Below are 20,801 nucleotides of genomic sequence, written 5' to 3'. Positions count from 1 at the left end.
TGATACGTCATTTTTAATGACTTGTCATAGCCTGGTTTATTTTAGTGTATCTGTATCAATCGAACATTGAGCGCACGGTTTTTTCGAATTTTCTCCTACTCATTAAACGACACATCACTCTACAATGATTAGATCTATTCACGCCGCTCAAAGGCTTGATTCGAGAGGATGTCCAACTGTTCAAGTTGAGCTCACAACCGAGAAAGGTGAGAAGCCCCTAAGCTATCTGTCACAAATATACTTGCCTCACACAAAAACAGGAACTTTTCGCGCAATAGTTCCTTCTGGTGCCTCGACGGGTATTAATGAAGCCGTCGAACTGAGAGATGGAGATGAGTCTGCCTATGGCGGTCGAGGCGTGCAGGGGGCTGTTTTAAACATCCAAAACGTCATCGGTCCCAGCCTGCTTGAGAGCAACTTCAGGGTGGATACCGATCAGAAGAAGATTGATCAGTTTCTTAAAGAACTGGACGGGACGAAAAACAAAGAAAGGCTTGGGGCAAATGGTATTCTGGGCGTGAGTATGGCATGTGCTAGAGCGGGTGCAGCACATTCGGTAAGTGGAAGTTTCGAGTTCAACAGTCCATGGCTGAGCATCATCCTATCTCAACCTTTCTAGGGGATCCCTTTGTACGAATTTCTTAGACGTGAGGCCGGAGCAAATTATCCATTTGTCATGCCGGTTCCATTCTTCAATGTTCTCAATGGTGGGGTACATTCAGGAAACAAAATGGCATTTCAGGAAACCATGATTGCCCCGGTCGGTGCATCTTCAATTACAGAAGCCGTAAAAATGGGCAGTGAAGTTTATCAGCACCTGAAAAAGGTCATTATTGAGAAGTTTGGATCTTCTGGTTAGCCGGTCTCAAAGTATTTGAGAAATTCGCAAGCACAAAAGCTAACATTCAAAAACCAAGCCATTGGGATTGGAGATGAAGGAGGCTTCGCTCCCCCAATTTCGGAGCCTCACGAGGCATTAGACCTCTTAGTACAGGCTGTGTCGAACGCCGGACTCAGCGGCAAGATCAAGTTTGCCATTGACCCTGCGTCCAGTGAGTTCTTCCGAGAGAGCAAATACGACATCGGATTTAAAGGTGCTACGAAATTGAAAACAGCCAAGGAGATGATGGGCTTGTATCAATCTTTGCTGGAAGAGTACCCTGTCGTTCTACTTGAGGACCCTTTTGCCCAGAATGACTGGGACAGTTGGACGGAATTCAACAAGGCATGTCCAGTTGAACTGGTTGGTGATGATCTACTCGTCACCAATCCGGTATATGTACAAATGGCAAGATACAAAGACGCCTGCAATGCTATGCTGTTGAAAATAAACCAGATTGGGACTATTTCAGAAGCAATTGAAGGGTGAGTTTTTTTTTTTTTTTTTTTTTCCTTTGAAAAATTGGCGGTATAGAACCACTGTAATTTTAACTGTCGACAGAGCGAACCTTGCTTACAGCTACGACTGGGGGGTATTTGTTTCTCATCGCTCTGGCGAAATGACTGATGACTTTATTGCAGATCTGGCGGTAGGATTGCGAACGGGCCATCTTAAGTCCGGCGCGCCTTGTCGCGGGAACGAGTTGTTAAATATAATAGGCTTATGGACATCGAAGCTGAAATTTTGGCAGATGGTGGAAAATGCCTATTTGCTGGCTCCCAATTCAAGAGCGCAAGCAAATTCTAGACTTCGTATTTCCAATGACACTCGACTGGCCATAGTATCGCTCTACACTTTACTCTCCAGTACACAAAAAATTGAATGAACTCGCTCTGAAGGTTGGGAAAAACGATCGCTTTTCCCTCTCATATATCATGAGTTGCTTTAGGAAACGTGGTAAGGGTAACTATTTTCGATCGGTTTATCAACATGCTTGAAAACTGAATCTCGAAAATATTGAAAAGATCGTTTCAACAAATTCAATTTTTCAAGGATTGTTTTTGCTTGTACCCTGGAATTCTGCAACGGTTTTCTGGAATTAATTAAATTATAATAATCAACGATAATAATAGATAGAGACTGTTTCTTAAAGAAACTTTAAGAACAAAGAAGTATTTATTTAAGGTTGTTTATCCTTAGAATCCAATATACTTGTTCCTTACAACCTGGCCTCTATTACAGTATCGAAAAGGTGGAGAAAATATCGTGTACTCGGATAATCGTCATTTAACACTTCATTCGGCGCGAGTTCCTTCGAAACATCGAGAGGCAGCCTGAGACAACTAAAATACATTTGAGGGAGAAGTACGCTGAGTGCAGTCGAACGGCTCGTCGATAAACCAGGTGTTGTGTTGCGAGTCGTGTACAATGGGATAGCTCGACTTCTGGCTGCAGAGTCTGTCGATTTGAGTACGGTTGCCCGAGCTAATGGTGAACCAGTACAGATTGGTATCATGGCTGATCGGCTCGCACTTGTAGAAGAATCCAATGAGGCCCTCGCCGAAGACATCGCTGCGGAAGTCAACCGAAAGCTTCTTGTTCAGATTGATATTGTCGCAGTCCTCCTTCAAACCCTCGACACTGGCGACATTCGCTTCTTTGGTGGTAAATCCCTTGGCAGTGTGGGTTCCATTGGCGGACCAGGTGAACATGGGAAGTTGGACTGTCTCGGCAATTTGGGTGAGTAGGAGACTGTTCGCAGTTCCCATGGCGGAGCAATCAGTTGCGGCAGCAAGGAGGCTGACTGCTCCAAGCAGCATTCCGCGCGGGGAAAAGAAGGTAGATCGCATATTGTAAAGCTGGGAGGAGTGAAGACGTTGGCAAGGTGGAAGATTTAAACAGGAACAATAATCTGGGGATATCTTACATCCTTATAAGTTCTGCAGGTTGTGGTTCCACTTCATCCCCGATATTTCTGAACCTCCCAATCGGGTTTAGAGTGAGGCCTTCACCATGATGTAACTTTGGCGGGATGCTTGAAACGGGTGGCTTACGCGCGGTTGTGACCCCTCGAAATGGGATTGTGGATTCTCAACCCGCGATCGGCCAAATATTCGCATTTTGATTGGAGTTGAAGACCCCGCGCATGGACTTGCTCGCATTCACTCCGCGAATTCCCCAGATTTCAGAGATGGCACATGGCCTGGGCCGGTAGGGGTCTTTCCAGATAAACAGACATTCCAGTCCTACTCCTCACAATATAAGCTTAGCTAAATTCACATTACCTTTTGAGATTCCAGCCCGCTCTGTCTGCTTGATAACCGACTCGTATTTTCCACTGACAAACAGAGTCTATAAGATAAATAGTTTGCATTGCTCCTCACACCAATCCCAAAACAGTTTGCCATAGCCTAATCCTCCCTGTTCAGTCGATGTCATGGCTTTTATGATATCTTGTCGGGGGCAATCGTTATCGGGTCGAATTCTTCCCCAAGGAATGACGTATGCACCGTTGTGATCCAAAGAGACTTCGGGGGATAGGCCAGCATATAGTTGGGTATAAGCCCCGAATTTAGGCGGATGGAGCAAAGGATTGATGAGCCACATGGCAAGCGCAGGCGTACCTGCATATGAGCCCGCCTTCAGATTTCCGGGATTTTGGATGACACTCAGAATTCCTTTGTTCCCGTGTCTGTTCGCAAATTCACGGCCCAGAATCCACGTTCCTGCTTTCGATGCGGCGTAGTTGGTGGTACGGTCGGAGATACCATTTTGAAGATGTTCGAACGAAATCCCGTTAATGGGTGAGGCGCCCTCGGCTAGATAGCTGGATGTCCAAACCACCCGAGTTGATCCTGGATTTTCGGATCTTGTAGATGCTTGAAGCTGCGACACGAGAAGCTCCGTAAAGAGTAGTGTTGCTACGCAGTGCATCCCAATCATAGCGTCGAGGCCTTGGGCGGTTTTGGCCCCAGGCTCAACCATATTGGCCCCAGTCCCCGCATTATTCCAGAGAATATCGAGTTTTGATTCTTCTTTAGAAAAGCTGTTGGCCGCTTGTTTCACAGACTCAAGGTCATTCAGATCGAGGTGAAGGAACTTGAGTTTCCCGGAAGTGTTAGGAGCTGGCGTGAGAGAAACTATCGATTCAATCGCAGATTCGGCTTTTTCCTTTGCCGATAGTTAGCTTGGCGCGACCCAAGGGAACAACTGCTACCTTGAAGCAAAGAATAATTACTTTTGATCGTGATGCCATGTATATTAACGCACCAGTTGCATACAAAATCTTGCAGAGCTCATATCCAACACCGGCGTTTCCACCAGTCACGATGAACACTTTGCCCTCCTGTGAGGACAAATCCTCTTCTGTGGAACTGGGAGTCGGCGGGAACCACTGCGAACGTATGCTACAAAGTTTTGCGATAGACATTGTTTAGAGCAATTTTAATGAGCAGAATGCGTCCAGGAGGTCGCAGAATGGGTTGATTTATACTCGATTTTATCCTGGATGAGCTGAGTGCTGGTTTGTTGACAGTGGATAGCACTATCCTGGCATCGTGCTAACTATTGGACACGCGAGTCATGCGTGCATTTGCCCGAGAATTCGTCCGTCAAGGCAATATGGAAATTTGTCAGCCCAGAGCGAAAATCAGTAATCAATCTACACAACGGAAATGGCCCCCAAAGTAAGCTGGGGCCGGGGCCGGGAACCTCAACATTTCCAGCCTCAACCTTCAAACACACTGATACTACGGAATAAATAAATAGGCCCGGGCTTAAAACTATCCCTGAGAGGCCCTACCGTATAACTTAATACTTGCTGGAATTTCTGTCTTAAAATGGGTTTTGTTCTGCACTACTTTGGGGTCTCATCGACTAGCTAATAATACTGAAGAACCCAAGGCTGGCAAGCTGCTGGAACATATAAATCACTCAGTGGCAAGCTATGTTTACCTTCAAATTGAGCTTCTGTGATACTAGTAGTAGTTTGATATACTGATTCAACCCATGAGCCGTTAGCCTCGAGCGGAAACAACCGGGCCGGCCGTCTCGCCATCGCCTTCCTGATTTTGGTTCTGGGTGATCAGACCTAGAATTTGGCCTTTGTTCCTGCTCAAGCTCTAGGGATGGCTCGCTTGAGGCTTACAGAATATCCATTCAACTGTGGTAAAAGTTGCGGGTGGCGTGAGCTAGATTTCAATACTCAGCATACCTGCCTACCGACCGGCTAGTGGTTTTATTGGTCTCATAATGAGCCATTGCGCCTCGAGGGAGGGGAAATCAAACGAAGATGGAGAGGGAAATGAAAGAAAGAAAATATCCTTTTATATGAAGCAAAATAGCTGGTCATCATTATGGGTTCCAAAAGAGAGAGGAAATCGGGAGGTATCTCGCAAAAGGTCAAGTTGACGGGAGGTGGCTGAACTTCACTCGCATTAATTGAAAGACCAAGAGATTTTGATATACAAAATAGTAGAACGACATTGTCTTGTTCATCGCATCTGTCGATGGCTTGCGGGTTAAATAGGTCTGTGCGACCGCTGTATCTCGAGGCGATAACCGATATATCAATGACCCCCTGGAGGCCAGATGAGTCCAATCAAGACTATAAACTTTATCACAATCCTTGGTAACAATAAGCTTTCACGAATGTCTCGTGACCCGAAGACTGCCGGATGTGGTCTCTTATCGCATGGACTAGGCGTAAGAGGCAAAATGCGGAGACCTCCGAAAAACCCTATTCTAGACCCAAGGCATTGTTAGTCAGTCAGGGTTTTGAATATAAGGAGAACATGGAGATCTCCGATGGTCGAGATTTCGTCTCATCCTTGATGATAACGAACTGATATGACTTTCAGCATATAATCATTTAATTGATGGGCTGTTTGTTGGCTTGGCGGGTTGTCATGCTCTAATGCGGAATCATGATGCCTCTGTCACGCCGAAATTCCTCGAATGATTATGGGCCCCAGTTACTGAGAGATGTTTGGGGCCTAACGGCGGTGGCTATTCTGATGGTCATTTTGAGGATCATTGCGAAATTGAGGATCGGGAAATTCGGAACGGATGATCTGCTCATGACATTTGCATTGGTCAGCTCACACCTCCTGCTCGCAATTGAGATCCGAGTGGAAGAATCGGCTCTCACATTTCCCTAGTGACTTACCCTAACTCTTCTTTACCACCAGTGTCTGGCCTTGACTGGGTCAATTCTGCTTACCTTGGCTATACAATATGGATTCGGTCAGCCGGCGTCCAATAATGACTCGGAGGTATCGAAGATAATTATGTACGACTACCTTTCGCAGACATTCAGTCTTGCGGGTGGGACACTCGGACGAATATCCTTCATTGTCTTCATTGTTGGGCTTCTGGTTCAGAGGATGTCGGAACGAATCGTTCTGTGGGTCCTGGCCGCTCTACAGGTGATCGTCAATGGCATGGTGATCATCATAATATTTGTTCAATGTCCTGGGCATGCGTCCGCAATCTGGGATCATTCAGGCAAATCGAAATGCTGGAATCTTCATGTCCAAGAATACTATGGGTACTTCCAAGGAGGTGAGTCGTGCATATCTCCAGACATGATTGAATTGCCAGTACTAACCACGGGACTGCGAAATAGCTTTCAATGCCTCGACAGACCTATACCTTGCCGTTTTTTCGACATACATTTTTTGGTACTTGAACTTGAAACTACGTGTGAAGCTAGGCCTGGTGGCTTTACTGGGCATGGGCATCTTGTTCGTCACAATATTTCCATTGATTCATGAAACACATGCTAACTAATAATCGTTACAGTGCCATGGTCGCAGCTATCATAAAAACAGTCCAAACCCACGTCCTCGGAACGTCTGACAGTGACCCGACCATTGCTACCGTCAATTACGATCGGTGGTTGTATATCGAAACCTACCTTGTCATAATAACAGCTTCAGTCCCTTGCGTTCGGTCACTGTTCCGCTCATCCAAAAGCCGAAAAATAAGTAGTGGGAATACTCATGAGCTCAGCTCGAGGTCCCGACACGCAACTAATTCATCGCATAATACGCGGGCGAGAAGGAGAGACTCCTCTATCGACGGAAAGAGAATCATTGACGCGTCAGACGACTATGCTAGTCATGATGATATCTCTAATAATCACTATGAAGCTCCTGAGTCCAGACAGTCGAGAGAATCGGTGGTCATGTGTGTATGAAGATAATAATATTCTTAATTCCAATCACGAGTTCACGTTTTCAAAATTCCTGGCAGGCTTTGCTTGTAATTTTTAACCCCTGTGAGTATTTCAAACTGTGGATCTACAAGAACGAATCCCTAATCCTTGAAGGGTAGAACCAATGTTGGGCCGGTTAAGACATGCTTTTGGTTTTGGTCCTTGGATCTCACTTCCCCCTTGTTTGAGTCTTTCGGGGTTCTCGAGACGCGGGTTCCGTCGTCCGCGCTTCAACACGAGACAGGCAAGCGACCAAAAAATGCAGCTAAACGACGAGAGCCATGAAATTTCAAAAAACAAGCTGCTCACGTCCAGATTTGAACTGAAGACCTCGGCATTACTAGTGCCGCGCTCTACCAACTGAGCTACGCGAGCTTGTTGATGAAATGTGGGTTCATATCTGCCAAGATAATTGTGGAGACAGACTAAGAAGAGAATTCAGCCCACGTACACACGGCGAATCACGTTTCCTGTCCTCGACTTTGAGAATTTGCAAGTAAGTCACGGCACACACCGAGGTAGTTCCAATGGTGAGTATGGTTGAAGTTTCAAACTAGGGTGCTATAACAATTTTTCACTCCAAGAAAAAGAAAAAAAGAAAGAAGAAAACAGAATAAGAAGGTTTAAGGCTGAAGAAGATTCAAAATAATTGCTCTCGTCTAGAACTATTGGCTGCAACATTACTACTGTTGAGATTTATCAACTGATATTTGTGGCTTGACTAATAGGTTCAAGTTCAAGGTTCATCTATGGTGATCTCAGCAACTTTGTGAGAATGAAAATGGAAAGAAAGCAGAACTTGAAGCAAAAGTAACGCCCCTCCAGCGGCGTTTATTTATATTATACAGCAACAAAGGGATTGGGAAGATCAATAGATCATGCCCAAGCAATTATTTTGTGTGGCTGATACCATGGATGGAGCCATTAAGGTCTTCCAAGGGGGGTGGGCTGTTGAGAGCTATCTTGACAGGTGGGACTCGGAGGACCAGGGTACTCGTCCAAGCATAATTAAATCTATGTATATTCAAGTTCCTGCATTTCTGTATGACAGAAGCATAATTTGTGTTAAATGCCGTGATCAAGATGCGAAAGTTTAGATATCCCACTCCCACACCGACCCCGAGCTTCTGGATGGCTTATTTAGACTTTAGATCGTGGATGCCAATTGCTCGGCAGGATTGCCAGCTACCCGATCTCCAATGAGAACGCATGTACTGACAACAGGGGTTTTGAAGCGACCGATTTCATCTGTCAATATAATATAAGAGATTCATAGCGCCATAGCACTGCATCTTTTGCCTGTCGACAGCCTGAGCCACGTCGGCAATTGACATTCTTGCCGACTACGGCATTTGAAAAGTTAGGGTAGCATTAGTGGGTATATCGGCAGACGATCGTCTTTGAAGTCGCTCTAAGCGAAGCAAACATCAAATTGCGATCAGTTTCTAGTATGAATTGTCGAAGAAAGGATGCAGAAGTAGTGAGATGCCCAGACAGCGACATCCCCAGGTTTTAATGGCAGAAGATAGCATACCGAGTGGGCCGACGGACAAATTCCTCCCCAGAATTCCATGAATCAAAGCGCACACTGTGAACCCGATCAGCCGAGAGGCGTGGAATGGCCCGTGCCATGCACGCCGAAGAAAAGCCAATTAGGTTGACGGCCCTGGGGGACCTCATGCCACTCACTAGCTATTCTGGGTCGCCAAGAGGTTCGTCTTTCAGCCCTGACTGGACGGAAAAATGAAGTCCAGAGACCGGCGATTTCCCCACGACTTATCCCCGCGGCTTCTCCCCGCCCAATTTCCCCCATTCGGCCCCATATTCCCCCCAGTTTGGCGTGGCGTCCCCAGCCAAAACCTTGATCACTACGCATATTGGCAGGTCTGAACATGGCAAAAGTGCCACTAGATCTCTTCGATGCTTAGCATTAGCCGAAGCCGTCATCGGCTGGCCCACTGATACTACTGTACTAGTACCGTTGCAGAGGGCGAACCAGTGCCGAATATATAAGACCATCCCCAGAGGGGGTCGAGATGGGTTTCTTTTTTTTTTTCCAGTTTATGAGGAGCTAGGTCGCCAGCTTGCTCCCCACAAATTCCCCCAGTCTCACCCATTCATTCATCCACCCACCCATACTACCAGTGAGATAATTCTCACACAGCCGCCATTATGGTGCAGCCTCGCTTTATGAAGAACTACCGGGTGTACATCCTCACCTCGGTGGCCTATATGGGCTCCCTACTTTTTGGTTTGTGTTTACCCTTCCAATTATGAAAAAAAAAATATCCCCTAACGATTAATTTTTATTCTAGGATATGACACGGGTGTTATGGGCTCAGTGCTCGCACTGAGCAGCTTCAAGAAAGATTTCGGCTTACCAGACGGCAAGTCCGGTTTCGCTGACGAAAAGAACGCCTCGATTTCTTCAAACGTGGTCAGTCTGTTGACAGCAGGCTGCTTTTTCGGATCCATTTTTGCCGCATATATCAACGATCGCATTGGCCGTCGCTACTCGCTCATGATCTTCTCTATGATCTTCTTGATTGGTGCAGCAGTCCAAGTTGGCTCCCACCACCAGATTGGCACAATCTACGCAGGACGTGTCATTGCCGGTCTTGGTATTGGTGGAATGTCTAGTATTACTCCTGTCTTTGTTAGCGAGAATTGCCCTCCTGAACAGCGAGGTCGGATTGCTGGTCTTTTCCAGGAATTCTTGGTCATTGGTAGTACTTTCGCCTACTGGCTCGACTACGGAGTTGCTCTACGCATCCCCGAAGGCACTAGCCAATGGCGAATTCCCGTTGCCATCCAGCTCATTCCCGGTGGATTGATGCTGATCGGACTGTTCTTCCTTAAAGAATCTCCCCGCTGGCTGATGAAGCAAGGCCGACAAGAGGAGGCACTCAAGTCTCTTGCCTACATCCGCAATGAGACCGAAGACAGCGAGGAAGTGCAACGGGAGATGGCTGAGATTCGTGCTGCGATTGATGAGGAGACTCTTGCCACTGAAGGCGTGACCTGGAAGGAATGTCTGCAGCCGAGCAATCGATACCGATTCATGATCGCATTTGTTATGATGTTCTGGCAGCAGTTCTCTGGCACAAACAGCATCGGCTATTATGCCCCACAGATCTTCAACTCGATCGGTATCAGCGCAACAAACACATCGCTGTTCGCGACCGGTATTTATGGAACCGTTAAGGTCATTGCCACAGCAATTTTCCTTTTGGTTGGAATTGACCGCTGGGGAAGAAAGTATAGTATGATGGGTGGCGCCGCTTGGATGGCGGTCATGATGTTCATCATCGGCGCTGTTCTGGCCACTCACCCCCCGGTCACAGGTGCTACTTCAGTCTCCTCTCCCTCAATTGCCATGGTTGCCATGATCTATCTTTATGTTATCGGCTACTCGTTCTCTTGGGGCCCTACTCCTTGGGTTTATCTCGGCGAGGTATGTATCCTACTATGCGGCCCGTTCGCTATATTTCACTGAATTCTTGACTAATTCTTATATAGATCTTCCCCACCCGCCTCCGCTCATATGGTGTCGGCCTCGGAGCTGCCACCCAGTGGCTCTTCAACTTCGTCATTACCGAGATCACACCGCGTGCCATCAACTCCATCGGCTGGAAGACTTTCATCATGTTCGGATGCTTCTGCACTGGCATGGGCATTTTCGTCACCTTCTTCCTGAAGGAGACCAAGGGGAAGACCCTGGAGGAGATGGACCTTGTGTTTGGGACTGTCGATGAAATACAGAGACAAGCTGATGTGGAAGCGACCCTGCAGAAGCAAAACTTTGAACATGCTGAGCACCCAGAAGAACGTCAGGGGTCCACTGCCAAATAGACGGCTTGGAACTGTCGATTCTAATGCTTCATGATGATTGTGTATTTGCGAGATTCGTTATAAACTCCAAGGCCAGAGGGAATCAGGTATTCCCCGGTGACGTGCGATGGAAACTTTGTATATAGATATGCAGGAATAAACTCCGTACGAAAGGAACTTCGACATGTGCCCAGATGTAATACTCATATCAGGACAGTCTAATCAGGGTCCTTATGTTTCCAAGATAGCTGTCAAAATTTGTTCTCCAAGTCTGACCATAGATATTCAACCTTGGTTCCAAGATTAGTCTATGAAGCGCTCGGGATATGATAATACCAGGCTAATATCTTGCTATCGTGGTGTAACATGGAGGATTAAAAATTGGGATAAATTCATATAATTGTGGGATCCAATGAGCCATGAATCACATCGTCCGGTTCAAGGTTGGTTAGGGGTCAATTGAGATTTGCTAACCTTGCAACTCAACCAGTAGAGATGTATCTATGAATTAATTTCTACCGAGCCCAATACTAGTAATTGGTACAAACCCCTAGTAAGGGTTTCGGGGCCGAAATGCTTTTGCTTTCTCGCCGAGCCTCTAGGCGCAGTGACGCTTGGCGTAGACCTTCGCAAAAGCTGGACCACGAGTCAAAGGCGTAAAGCTTGGAAGAAATGCCTTGGTTTTATGCAGGAAATTCCAAGGTTGATTTGTATATCGAACATATCAACGGCCCCGGTAGGTTATGAGTTAGGGCTTATTCAAATCTTCAGTAAAGGGCCACTAAAACCTCAGCATTAGAAGCCTAAGACTTCAGAGACCATACTATACTAGTACAGCCAACGTACCCCACTGGCATCCTCATTTCTATCATTCAATATGAGCATTCGCTGATTAAGAATACCCCAAGCGCTATTTCGAGGAATAACCTCAAGCGTAACACCAGTTCGAGCGCCTAGCTCTCTGGCCTGATCCCTCATTCTAGGGCACCACTCATCCTCACTTTCCCAGTCAAACAGCAGAAAAATTCCTTGAAGTTTCGGCGTGCAGGCTCTCCAATCCTCCAACCATCTTTCAAGCAATTCTAAGACTTCGTGATCCTTCCATTGCCAATACCCGACATCTGCATCTCGTAAGTCGTACGTAAGAGTGACAAACTCGACATTCCTCGGCATCGCATCCTGCAAGTGAGTTGCAAATTCTTTTTCAATCCCGCCCATCCCTCCCGGACCAGTCCCCACCAGAAATACCAATGGGATTTGGAGTTTCTTCACCTTGTACATGTTATGTAATGCATGGGATGAGCCACGAAGTACCATCCAAGGAGTGTCTAGATCGTAACATGTAATGTCGACAGTAGCTGAAATAGTCAGCTCAGTCAACGAATCTCGAACAAGACAAATCGCATCGGCCATCAGATCAAGATATATCTGTTTGCTATTAGCCACCTTTCGTGAACGAGGGTCGTCGTGAGGAGTAATAGGCGGATTAAGGCGTTCGTGGTGATAAAGTTGCCAGCGGAGGGTTTGAACATTTTGGGCGACTGAGAGAACTGAAGCCAAGTGCAGCTCCCGGATGCAGGTCAAATCGAGCGATGTAAGCGTTGACGGGTTGGGCTGAGTTGCTGTAGGCCAGGTCCACGTCCTCTCATTTTCGACCGAGAGCGACAAGCGCTGGATGTTCGGCAAATAGAAGAAGGGCAGGACGTGGGCGGTGTTTTTAGAACGGTTCAGGTGGGCGTCTTGGTCGTCCTCGACATTCATCAGGAAGGTAATGTCTCGAAGGTTCTCAAAATTGGGAATTTTGTCATGAAGACTATAATGGTGTTGGAGATCTATCGTGGGCTCGCAGAGTCTTGAGTGGAGGACCAGGCCTATCAATTTACTCAACTGAGTGAACACAGGACCTATATAGAGATATCGCAGATTCGAAGATTGCGCTAGAAGGAGGGCGATAATGGCGTCGGTGCTACCATTCTCTAGTTCCTGTATCCACATATCACAATATGGGGCTCCGGTGGCTCGGATGAATGAGCTGAGTTCGTCCAGCTCAACTTCAGATACAGGAATCTTGGGCTTGATATTTCGCTGATACCCGATCAGAAAACGATCACCATCGAGGTGAATTCTTTTGAGGTGAGAGGCCAGGTCAGGTCTCCTTATGATTGTTTGGAGGAAGCGAATGATCGGGGAGGAAAGCAAACTTCTTCCCAGATGCATTGAAGATTTGAATAGAGAAATGGCTCAGCGGTTACACGCAGTTTGTGATTGACAAGAGATAGTAAATGATATTCGGTGGGTGATAGCAATTCGAATATCAAGTTTAAGATCTCGACTGGGCAGCTGTCCAAGCTGGGATATCCGGATGCTTTTGTCATTGTCGGTCTCAATATGACAAGCGCTTTATCTGCATCGCTTAATGTCCATTGACTGTGACTGTGACTGTCACTGTGAGTGGGGGGCCAAGGAAGCTGTGAGGGCGGGTGGCGGCATTAGGGTAATCCAAGGCAAGCAAGGACTCTTGTGATTGAGTTCACGGCTAGCAGGCATTCCATGGACGAATCAGATGAAGCTGTCTCTTGCAGCGGTTAAGTGTGTCAGTGTTAAATGTTGCCCCTGAACCAGCGGCAAACGGGCCGTCCCCACCTTTCCCTTTCTTTTCGTTTCTTTCCACCTCATCTCCCCCACACCACCACATCTTTTTCTATATCTCACTTCATTCATAGCTACCATAGCCCAAAATCGAAGATCTGTTGATTGTTGTGTTGTCTACCACCCTCCTGTTGCCTGCCACCTGCACTCCTTATCTCCGTTTGAACTCCCGTTATGAATTGCCGGCGCAATGGTCACCACCTCACCAGAGAAACACCCCCAGCACTCCACCACAGACCCTGAATCTCCCGTGTCTCCAATCTCTGACCCTTCGGCTCCACATGACAACAATTCACATGATGCCTGGAACTCTATGCCAAAGCGCAAGCCCGTCCCAGTACCAGCGACAGCGACGGGCGCCGACTCACCCACCAAAGAAACAGAAAGCAAAACCAAGTTAGCCGGGTTCGGGGCCACTTTCAGTGCTTTTCTGACCCTCAATTGGTATCGCGATGCCTCGCAGAGGCAAAAGCGCAAATATCTCATCATCGGCGCAGCCATAGCCGGCGTGCTTCTCCTCGCGCTGATTATAGGTCTTGCGGTGGGACTAACCGTGGGCAAAAAGTGAGCGAGCAATGTAGTTCGATCCCATATATGCCCACTAAATACTGACCACTGCGAACAGAAAATCCAGCTCGAGCTCAAATCTCGCTCTCCCAACTTCTCATGGCGGCCCATATAGCGGAGACCTCACATATTACAATCCAGGCCTTGGTTCGTGCGGTTACACAAACTCCGACACGGACCTCATTTGCGCCGTCTCGCATGTCCTATTTGACGCGGCTTCGACAGGATCGAATCCGAATGAAAACCCACTATGCGGAATGAAACTGAGACTTCGGCGCGATGGCGCGAGTGTGGACGTTAAGGTCGTTGATCGCTGTGTCGGTTGTAAAGAGACCGATCTCGATGTTACGGAGACTGTGTTTAAAAAAGTGGCGGATGTTGATCAAGGTCGAGTCTTGATGGACTGGGCGTGGCTCGAGCAAGCGCCTGTCTCGGTCTCTTGATTGTGATGCAGCTTCGCCCCAAACTCGGAATGATATTGTACATATTGAAGGGGAGGTCTTACGAACAAGAAATTAATGAATCATTCATCAAGTCACTTTGTTGGACAAACATACTAACTTAGTTGGTTTGAGGTGATTTCAATCGGCAACGAAATGCCTCATCCATTCTCGCGAGCTATGATAAAACCGAGGGAGAAAATAAATGCTGTTTGACAGAGCTGCACCGGTTCGGCTATCCCCTAATCCCGCGGGTGAGGCATACTCTGGGTGTACTTACTAGGTTACCACCAGCAATCATTGTCACTTTAGAATCTCGCGCCTTGGTATGGCTTCGCAGCAATCCAAGGCCTCGGAACACTGCACGAGGGGCCATTTTGACTGATTATGTTGGTTACCCCGTAGTTCAAAAGTGACAGGGCAGATCGGACTTACTTTAATGGCAGCGTTGCTTGAATTTTGGAGAAAAGTGGATGAAGTATGTTGAGATCCTTTAGTAGAGACTTGTGTGCACGGTTGGAGTTGTGTTGAGGAGATCGTTGTATTTGGTGGTTCAAAGTCCTAATTTATATGATTCCAGAAAGGGCTACCTAATATTTCGCAGACGCTAGGTATCCAAGCAACCTCGATGCCTGGCGGTGATACAACTGGGCAGACATCAAGTAGAGAAGCAATTGACTACCTAGGTAGGTGCCTGCGTACTTGGGACGGGATACAATACTAGTATTGACCCCGGCACTGAAGTAGGCATCGATTGTTGGAGAGAATACGAAGATTTTGTTACTGAGATCGCCGTCTTTAGACACAATCAATGCTTCCAATTATGTGCAGGCATGACTATGTAGGCAAGAAGGTGGCAGGAATAACGAAAGGAGGAGAGATGCCTGCTAGGTGGGTGGGTATTTAAGTCTAATGCCTAGTGAAACAATAAGATTCGGACAATCGATTTATCAATAACTAGTGAGGACCTAGAAGACTCCTGCGGGAGAATTAAAATCAGGTCTTTCAAGTCGGTCTTATTGAACAAGATATTCTGAACTTAATTGCTCTTCTAATTGTCAAACGGCCAGCAATAATCCCAGACACGTCGCTCATCGTCAGAACAATCTAATTGAGCCATTAACTCTTCTTTTTTTGTCTCAAAAGTGCTTTTGCAACATCATAGTTTTCATGACGGACCAAGCCATTCTCCGGGCATAGATCACCGAGTGACATATTTAAATTCCTCATCAACTCCATTCCTCGATCTGCGTCTTCGGCATCTTGATCTATGGTGCTGATCTCCTCAGAATAAAAGTGAAATGGAAACGATGGATTCCCAGCTGCTTGAACACCTGAAAGGCTTGGCCAGTCCTCTTCTAACTCCTTGACGCACCATTGATATATCGCTCCGCCATCCTCCGCGAGTTTCTGGCCGAGTAACATCATCTCGAAGGATTTTGTTTCCGTAAATTCGGTTGCATGATGGAGGATGCGAGTATCACGGTAGATAACCATTTTGTAGTAAGCGCATATTTCCATGAGGTAGTGGAGATCTTTTGCTTCCTCTTGGGCTTCTGGCGACATTTCGCTGAGATTCTCTGGTAGCTTCGGCCGTTCACGAAGCTTGAGAGCTGGACCGTCATAGTTCAGGAAAAAGGGTTTCTGGACGTGGTCAAAAAGAGGGCGAAGATCAGTGGATTGCCAGTCAATGACACTCAATATTTCCCACGGCTTTTCAGGGTTGACGAAGATATTATCGTCATGAAGATCATTGTGCCAAAGGAAGGACGACGAGATCGACGGGTCTGTCGGTAAAAGATGATTGATCAGCTGAAGATAGTAATTCAAAGCGACCAATTTCTTGGGTCGAGACCGAGTGTATGTGCGCGGGGCCGTAAAGTCCCACGACCGGGAGTGGAAGTTCAGCCATTTGCTGTATGCAGGAGATTTCTCGATAACCGATTGCCCGCTTGTATTGCTCGACTGTATCCCCTAGAATCTTTCAATAAGCATTCTCTGATTTCGGATCATAATCAACCTACATAGGCCTCGATCAAATTCCACATTTATTCTTCCATCATCAAGCTGATACCGGCTGTTCGAGGGCCCAACGGCGAAGCGAGGTTCTTCTACCTGGGAACCGTCGCGCTTCGTGAGAAGGCATGGTCTCGGGTGATCAAGATCAGATGCGTAGTACAGAGATCCGTACTGAGAGAATGTGGTGGACGCCCAAGCGTTTTGAATCTTACCGAGGCTCAGGATAAGTTTGCTTCTGGCTTCTATGCCCATCACATTCCATACAATAGAAAGTGGTATTCCTGGGGCTACCTCCATGAGGATGAACTCCGCACCGACGGGGCTCTCATTTGCCTTGGAGCTCCACGCAAGGACTTTCGGTACCGGAGTGCCAAGGATATTTCTAGCCTTGGAGTAAACAATGGGTTAGTATACGAGTTCGAAATGTAAGTCAGGCATCATACAAAATCCATCGTGGCCACTTCGCTTGCCGTAGTGAAATGCGGCAGGCCTGCACTTAGGTTGGGCACTTTGCCCACGACCTGGGATCCATCTTCCATAGTAAATAGGAACGGCTTGTTGTACAAGCCTTCACCCAATTTCTCGACATGAACGCATTTCACTGCACCGACAGACTGCGCAACCAGCTTGGCCAGTTCGTTCATGTCGAAAGGAACATGCCGCATTGCCATTTCATACTCCTCATTGCGCACCCATCTAGCCCCTGTGAAATTGAAGAACTCGGAATGAGAATTCCAATCAGTCGGAGGAGAAGTGCTACTGCTAGCTTTTCTCGACGTAGAGAAGAGACTCGACAGTTTCTTTGCAATTCCGGATCTGGTGAAAAGGCGGCACACCATGGTTGGTTGATACGAAACTCGAGTAACGATATTCAACAAGACAGAATCAACGAAATAGTTTGATGGAAGTTGGAGAGAATCACTGAGGAGGTGAACCAGTTGTTTAGTGAACCATCTACTTCGAGGAAGGATGCCTTAGTTAGTGCCTTAGTGCCTGAGGCAACAACAGCAACAACTCTGCTGACTCATGCATGTCAAGGACAAAAGGTCGCATCATACTAGTAGTATGGTGCTTGATGGATGTTTGTACATAAATTAATCGGCATCAAATAGTCCCCAATCATATGTGTATTTTCTCCTTTCTTATTCAAGGGAATTTGAACGAATTGAGTTATGTTAGTATACTACTAGTGCTGTGGATACGATGACTAGTATCCCGTCACGCAGCTCCGATATATCGGCACTTCTACTATCCACTGAGTCATTCCTACAATATAGTCATACTGCTAATTTCCTGGGCTTATAAAGAGAGAAGTGATTCTCTACGACTTGTTTCTTCATTCTGATATTTTTAAATATTTACTACTCCATCCAATCCATCCAATTGACACTGGCAGTGACTCACTGATTTCCAGTACGACCGAGCTTCCGCTTTCACTCCGATTCCCCGCCGACCCCCACCAACTTTTGCTTCTCGACTTTCTGTCTTCCACTCCAGCACACCACAACAATGGCTTCACGAACATCACCATTCGACCTGTCGAAATGCGCAAGGCCCAATATTTTGCAATTGCAGCCCTACCGATGCGCCAGAGAGTATGCCACCCACCCCACCGCAAGACGCCGCATCCCCGCTAATGAGTCAGTGACTACAAAGACGATGGGACGAACGTTCTCCTCGACGCCAATGAGAATGCCTACGGTCCTGGATTGGCCTTAAGCAGCGAAGGCGCTTTACAGGCGTCCGAGACAGGCAATGCGACAGGCGCCTCCAAGCCTGAAATCGACTTCCTGGGCTTGAACCGATACCCCGATCCGTGAGTGAACCTCCCTGTCCCTCTTCTACAAGGAGACTTGCTTGATAGGTTATTCTAACGCAATGCCGGTCCATACAGTCACCAGATCGAACTGAAGCAGCTTTTCTGCAATCTCCGTAATACCCACCACCACACACCCAAGACCCTCAAGCCTGAGAACCTCTTCGTCGGCGTCGGATCAGACGAGGCGATCGACGCGCTCCTCCGATGCTTCTGCGTCCCCGGAAAGGACAAGATCCTCACTTGCCCACCAACATACGGAATGTACAGCGTGAGCGCACAGGTCAATGACGTCGAGATCGTCAAGGTGCCTCTAGACTCCACAAACGGCTTCCACCTCCAGCCCGAGAAGGTCAACGAGGCCCTCACAGCCGACGCCTCTATCAAATTGGCCTACATCTGCTCACCGGGTAACCCAACCGCAAACCTCATCCGCAAAGAGGACATCCGCAAGGTGCTGGAGCACCCAACATGGAACGGTGTCGTGGTAGTCGACGAAGCATACATCGACTTTGCCGAAGAAGGATCCAGTTTGGCCGAATGGGTGACCGAGTGGCCGAACCTAGTCGTGATGCAAACACTCAGCAAGGCCTTTGGTCTGGCGGGTATCCGACTCGGCGTTGCTTATAGCAGTCCCGAGATTACGCAATTGTTGAACAGCCTGAAAGCGCCCTACAATATTTCCAGCCCCACTAGTGCTCTCGCCTCCGCCGCCCTGACAGCTCCCAATATGGCCGTGATGCGCCGTTTCCGCGAGCAGATCGTCGCTCAGCGGAACCGGCTGATCAGCGAGCTACCGCAGATCCCCGGCGTAGGCCGATTCCTTGGTGGCTACGATGCGAATTTCCTACTGGTGGAGATTTTGGATGCTGAGGGGCGTCCGAGTAATGTTGCTGCGCTGGCGACGTATGAGGCGATGGCAGAGAAGCGTGGAGTGGTGGTGCGGTTCCGTGGTAAGGAGTATGGATGTGAGGGTTGTCTGCGCATCACCGTTGGTACGGAAGCCGAGGTCACCAAGTTCCTGCAGGAGCTCCGAGTGGTTCTGACCGGGGTTCGTGCCGGGACTGGGGTTCAGTCGCTTCGTGACGAGGAGAAGCGGGAAGACGCGGCGGCTGCGGTGGTCGCCTAGGGACACGGATGCTCATGGAATTGGAAATAGGAGATCCTAGGATCTCTTGATCATGGGATGGTTAAGGTAATTTTCGGTAGTGTCACTTTTATGGAGATAAAAGATAGATATTGGAATAGAATAGGGTCATTGATGCCATTGCCCTCATCCTACGTTCCTGGTATGGTATGGTATGATATGCTAAGTAGCCTAAGATATGGCCTACTACTAGTATTACCATAGACAAGCCTAGTATTGCAATAGATAAATACGCTCGTATTGTAAATAGTGATTGGGAACTGCCCCTGGTATGCAGTGTATACAGTAGCACGGAGTACGAGTACCCAGGAAGGAAAGCACCCACGTGCGACAACTGCGAGAACTGCGAGAGCTCCTATGCAAGCAGCCATCTTCCCACTCCAACTTCAATCCAACCTCCACTCCACTTAATATCGACGACCACTCCTCCTCCTAAGGGTTCGCCTTTAATCACGAGTTCATCTCAACCACTCGCCATCACTGGCCAGCACTGTGGCCCCCTGATTGCTCGGCGGCTCTGATTCGATGACACTTCAAATCCCCCGCAAGCGAAGGCCAAAGCTCTCGGACTCCGGTGGCCCGCCCCAGTCACCGCTGCTCAAATGATGTGCGATACATCGATACGGTCTATCGCCTTTTCAACCGAAGCGTCAGCATTGGTGCAATAGTGAGCTCCTGGCACCTGCCAGATGGCAATGGTGATTGCTGACGCCAGCGGGTCCAACATGCACGCCCCGTCGATAAACCCGTGGATTATCACTGGCCCTGCCCCAAAGTTGGGGTCCGCCGTTATCACTGAGCTTTTCTGACTTTCGGATCCTTGTTCACCTACGGTGTGGCTCTTATGTGGCCCTCCGAGACCGACCGATGGCTTGAATTTGCTTTTACCAAGGATTCCCCTTCATCCCCCCTCTCCGGGTTTCCCTGTCGTGATATTTCGAACACTATACAAGCTCTCTCAACCACCATTTGACCCTTCATCTTGAGGGGAACCTACTACGAGTACTACGGTGATTGTGAATCCTACGATCGCTAGCGGCGACCCTCCCCTCTGATCGCCCCGAGGACCCTCTTTTCGACCCTCCCCCACACGGCTTGTCTCACGTGCGACATGTAAATCGCGCGCTCCAGCATCGCCAGCCTCCTGGGAGATTTGGATATTTTACAACGGTTTTACCCTCCTATTGGGAGAAGGCCCTCTCCGGGCTGATGGCAACAAATATGACGGCCTCCCA

The 20,801-nt window shown here is 47.9% G+C and overlaps 9 protein-coding genes across 9 annotated transcripts; 5 read left to right on the top strand and 4 right to left on the bottom strand.

Moving 5' to 3' along the window:
• Nucleotides 1–124: 124 nt before the first annotated feature.
• On the top strand, nucleotides 125–1,687 carry N7509_007546 (enolase; the record flags this gene model as incomplete). The annotated part of the gene is made up of 6 exons (XM_056632183.1): nucleotides 125–206; nucleotides 261–556; nucleotides 620–854; nucleotides 918–1,365; nucleotides 1,442–1,569; nucleotides 1,632–1,687. 6 exons carry the CDS (start codon nucleotides 125–127, stop codon nucleotides 1,685–1,687), a joined length of 1,245 nt encoding a protein of 414 aa, XP_056487734.1.
• Nucleotides 1,688–2,223: 536 nt separating this feature from the next.
• N7509_007545 (uncharacterized protein) lies at nucleotides 2,224–2,730 on the bottom strand (the record flags this gene model as incomplete). Its single annotated transcript, XM_056632182.1, has 1 exon — nucleotides 2,224–2,730. One exon carries the CDS (start codon nucleotides 2,728–2,730, stop codon nucleotides 2,224–2,226), a length of 507 nt encoding a protein of 168 aa, XP_056487733.1.
• A 502-nt stretch (nucleotides 2,731–3,232) lies between these two features.
• On the bottom strand, nucleotides 3,233–4,310 carry N7509_007544 (uncharacterized protein; the record flags this gene model as incomplete). Its single annotated transcript, XM_056632181.1, has 2 exons — nucleotides 3,233–4,051; nucleotides 4,119–4,310. 2 exons carry the CDS (start codon nucleotides 4,308–4,310, stop codon nucleotides 3,233–3,235), a joined length of 1,011 nt encoding a protein of 336 aa, XP_056487732.1.
• A 1,498-nt stretch (nucleotides 4,311–5,808) lies between these two features.
• Nucleotides 5,809–7,079, top strand: N7509_007543 (uncharacterized protein; the record flags this gene model as incomplete). The annotated part of the gene is made up of 4 exons (XM_056632180.1): nucleotides 5,809–6,009; nucleotides 6,070–6,442; nucleotides 6,507–6,624; nucleotides 6,683–7,079. The coding sequence occupies 4 exons, from the start codon at nucleotides 5,809–5,811 to the stop codon at nucleotides 7,077–7,079; spliced, it is 1,089 nt and encodes a 362-aa protein (XP_056487731.1).
• A 2,190-nt stretch (nucleotides 7,080–9,269) lies between these two features.
• On the top strand, nucleotides 9,270–10,949 carry N7509_007542 (sugar porter family MFS transporter; the record flags this gene model as incomplete). The annotated part of the gene is made up of 3 exons (XM_056632179.1): nucleotides 9,270–9,348; nucleotides 9,413–10,551; nucleotides 10,617–10,949. The coding sequence occupies 3 exons, from the start codon at nucleotides 9,270–9,272 to the stop codon at nucleotides 10,947–10,949; spliced, it is 1,551 nt and encodes a 516-aa protein (XP_056487730.1).
• An 807-nt stretch (nucleotides 10,950–11,756) lies between these two features.
• On the bottom strand, nucleotides 11,757–13,145 carry N7509_007541 (uncharacterized protein; the record flags this gene model as incomplete). Its single annotated transcript, XM_056632178.1, has 1 exon — nucleotides 11,757–13,145. The coding sequence occupies one exon, from the start codon at nucleotides 13,143–13,145 to the stop codon at nucleotides 11,757–11,759; it is 1,389 nt and encodes a 462-aa protein (XP_056487729.1).
• A 622-nt stretch (nucleotides 13,146–13,767) lies between these two features.
• Nucleotides 13,768–14,587, top strand: N7509_007540 (RlpA-like double-psi beta-barrel domain-containing protein; the record flags this gene model as incomplete). Its single annotated transcript, XM_056632177.1, has 2 exons — nucleotides 13,768–14,141; nucleotides 14,203–14,587. The coding sequence occupies 2 exons, from the start codon at nucleotides 13,768–13,770 to the stop codon at nucleotides 14,585–14,587; spliced, it is 759 nt and encodes a 252-aa protein (XP_056487728.1).
• Nucleotides 14,588–15,703: 1,116 nt separating this feature from the next.
• N7509_007539 (aminoglycoside phosphotransferase family protein) lies at nucleotides 15,704–17,442 on the bottom strand (the record flags this gene model as incomplete). The annotated part of the gene is made up of 3 exons (XM_056632176.1): nucleotides 15,704–16,558; nucleotides 16,631–16,990; nucleotides 17,047–17,442. The coding sequence occupies 3 exons, from the start codon at nucleotides 17,440–17,442 to the stop codon at nucleotides 15,704–15,706; spliced, it is 1,611 nt and encodes a 536-aa protein (XP_056487727.1).
• A 670-nt stretch (nucleotides 17,443–18,112) lies between these two features.
• Nucleotides 18,113–19,548, top strand: N7509_007538 (histidinol-phosphate transaminase; the record flags this gene model as incomplete). The annotated part of the gene is made up of 3 exons (XM_056632175.1): nucleotides 18,113–18,198; nucleotides 18,249–18,419; nucleotides 18,498–19,548. The coding sequence occupies 3 exons, from the start codon at nucleotides 18,113–18,115 to the stop codon at nucleotides 19,546–19,548; spliced, it is 1,308 nt and encodes a 435-aa protein (XP_056487726.1).
• Between the last annotated feature and the right edge of the window lie 1,253 nt (nucleotides 19,549–20,801).

The sequence above is a fragment of the Penicillium cosmopolitanum genome (genome assembly GCF_028827165.1).
Source record: "Penicillium cosmopolitanum strain IBT 29677 chromosome Unknown utg000008l:1.0-4398992.0:1.0-4402845.0, whole genome shotgun sequence".
Classification (NCBI taxonomy): Eukaryota; Fungi; Ascomycota; class Eurotiomycetes; order Eurotiales; family Aspergillaceae; genus Penicillium; species Penicillium cosmopolitanum.
Note: the sequence above shows the minus strand (reverse complement) of the source record. Positions and strands in the feature narration are given on the sequence as shown.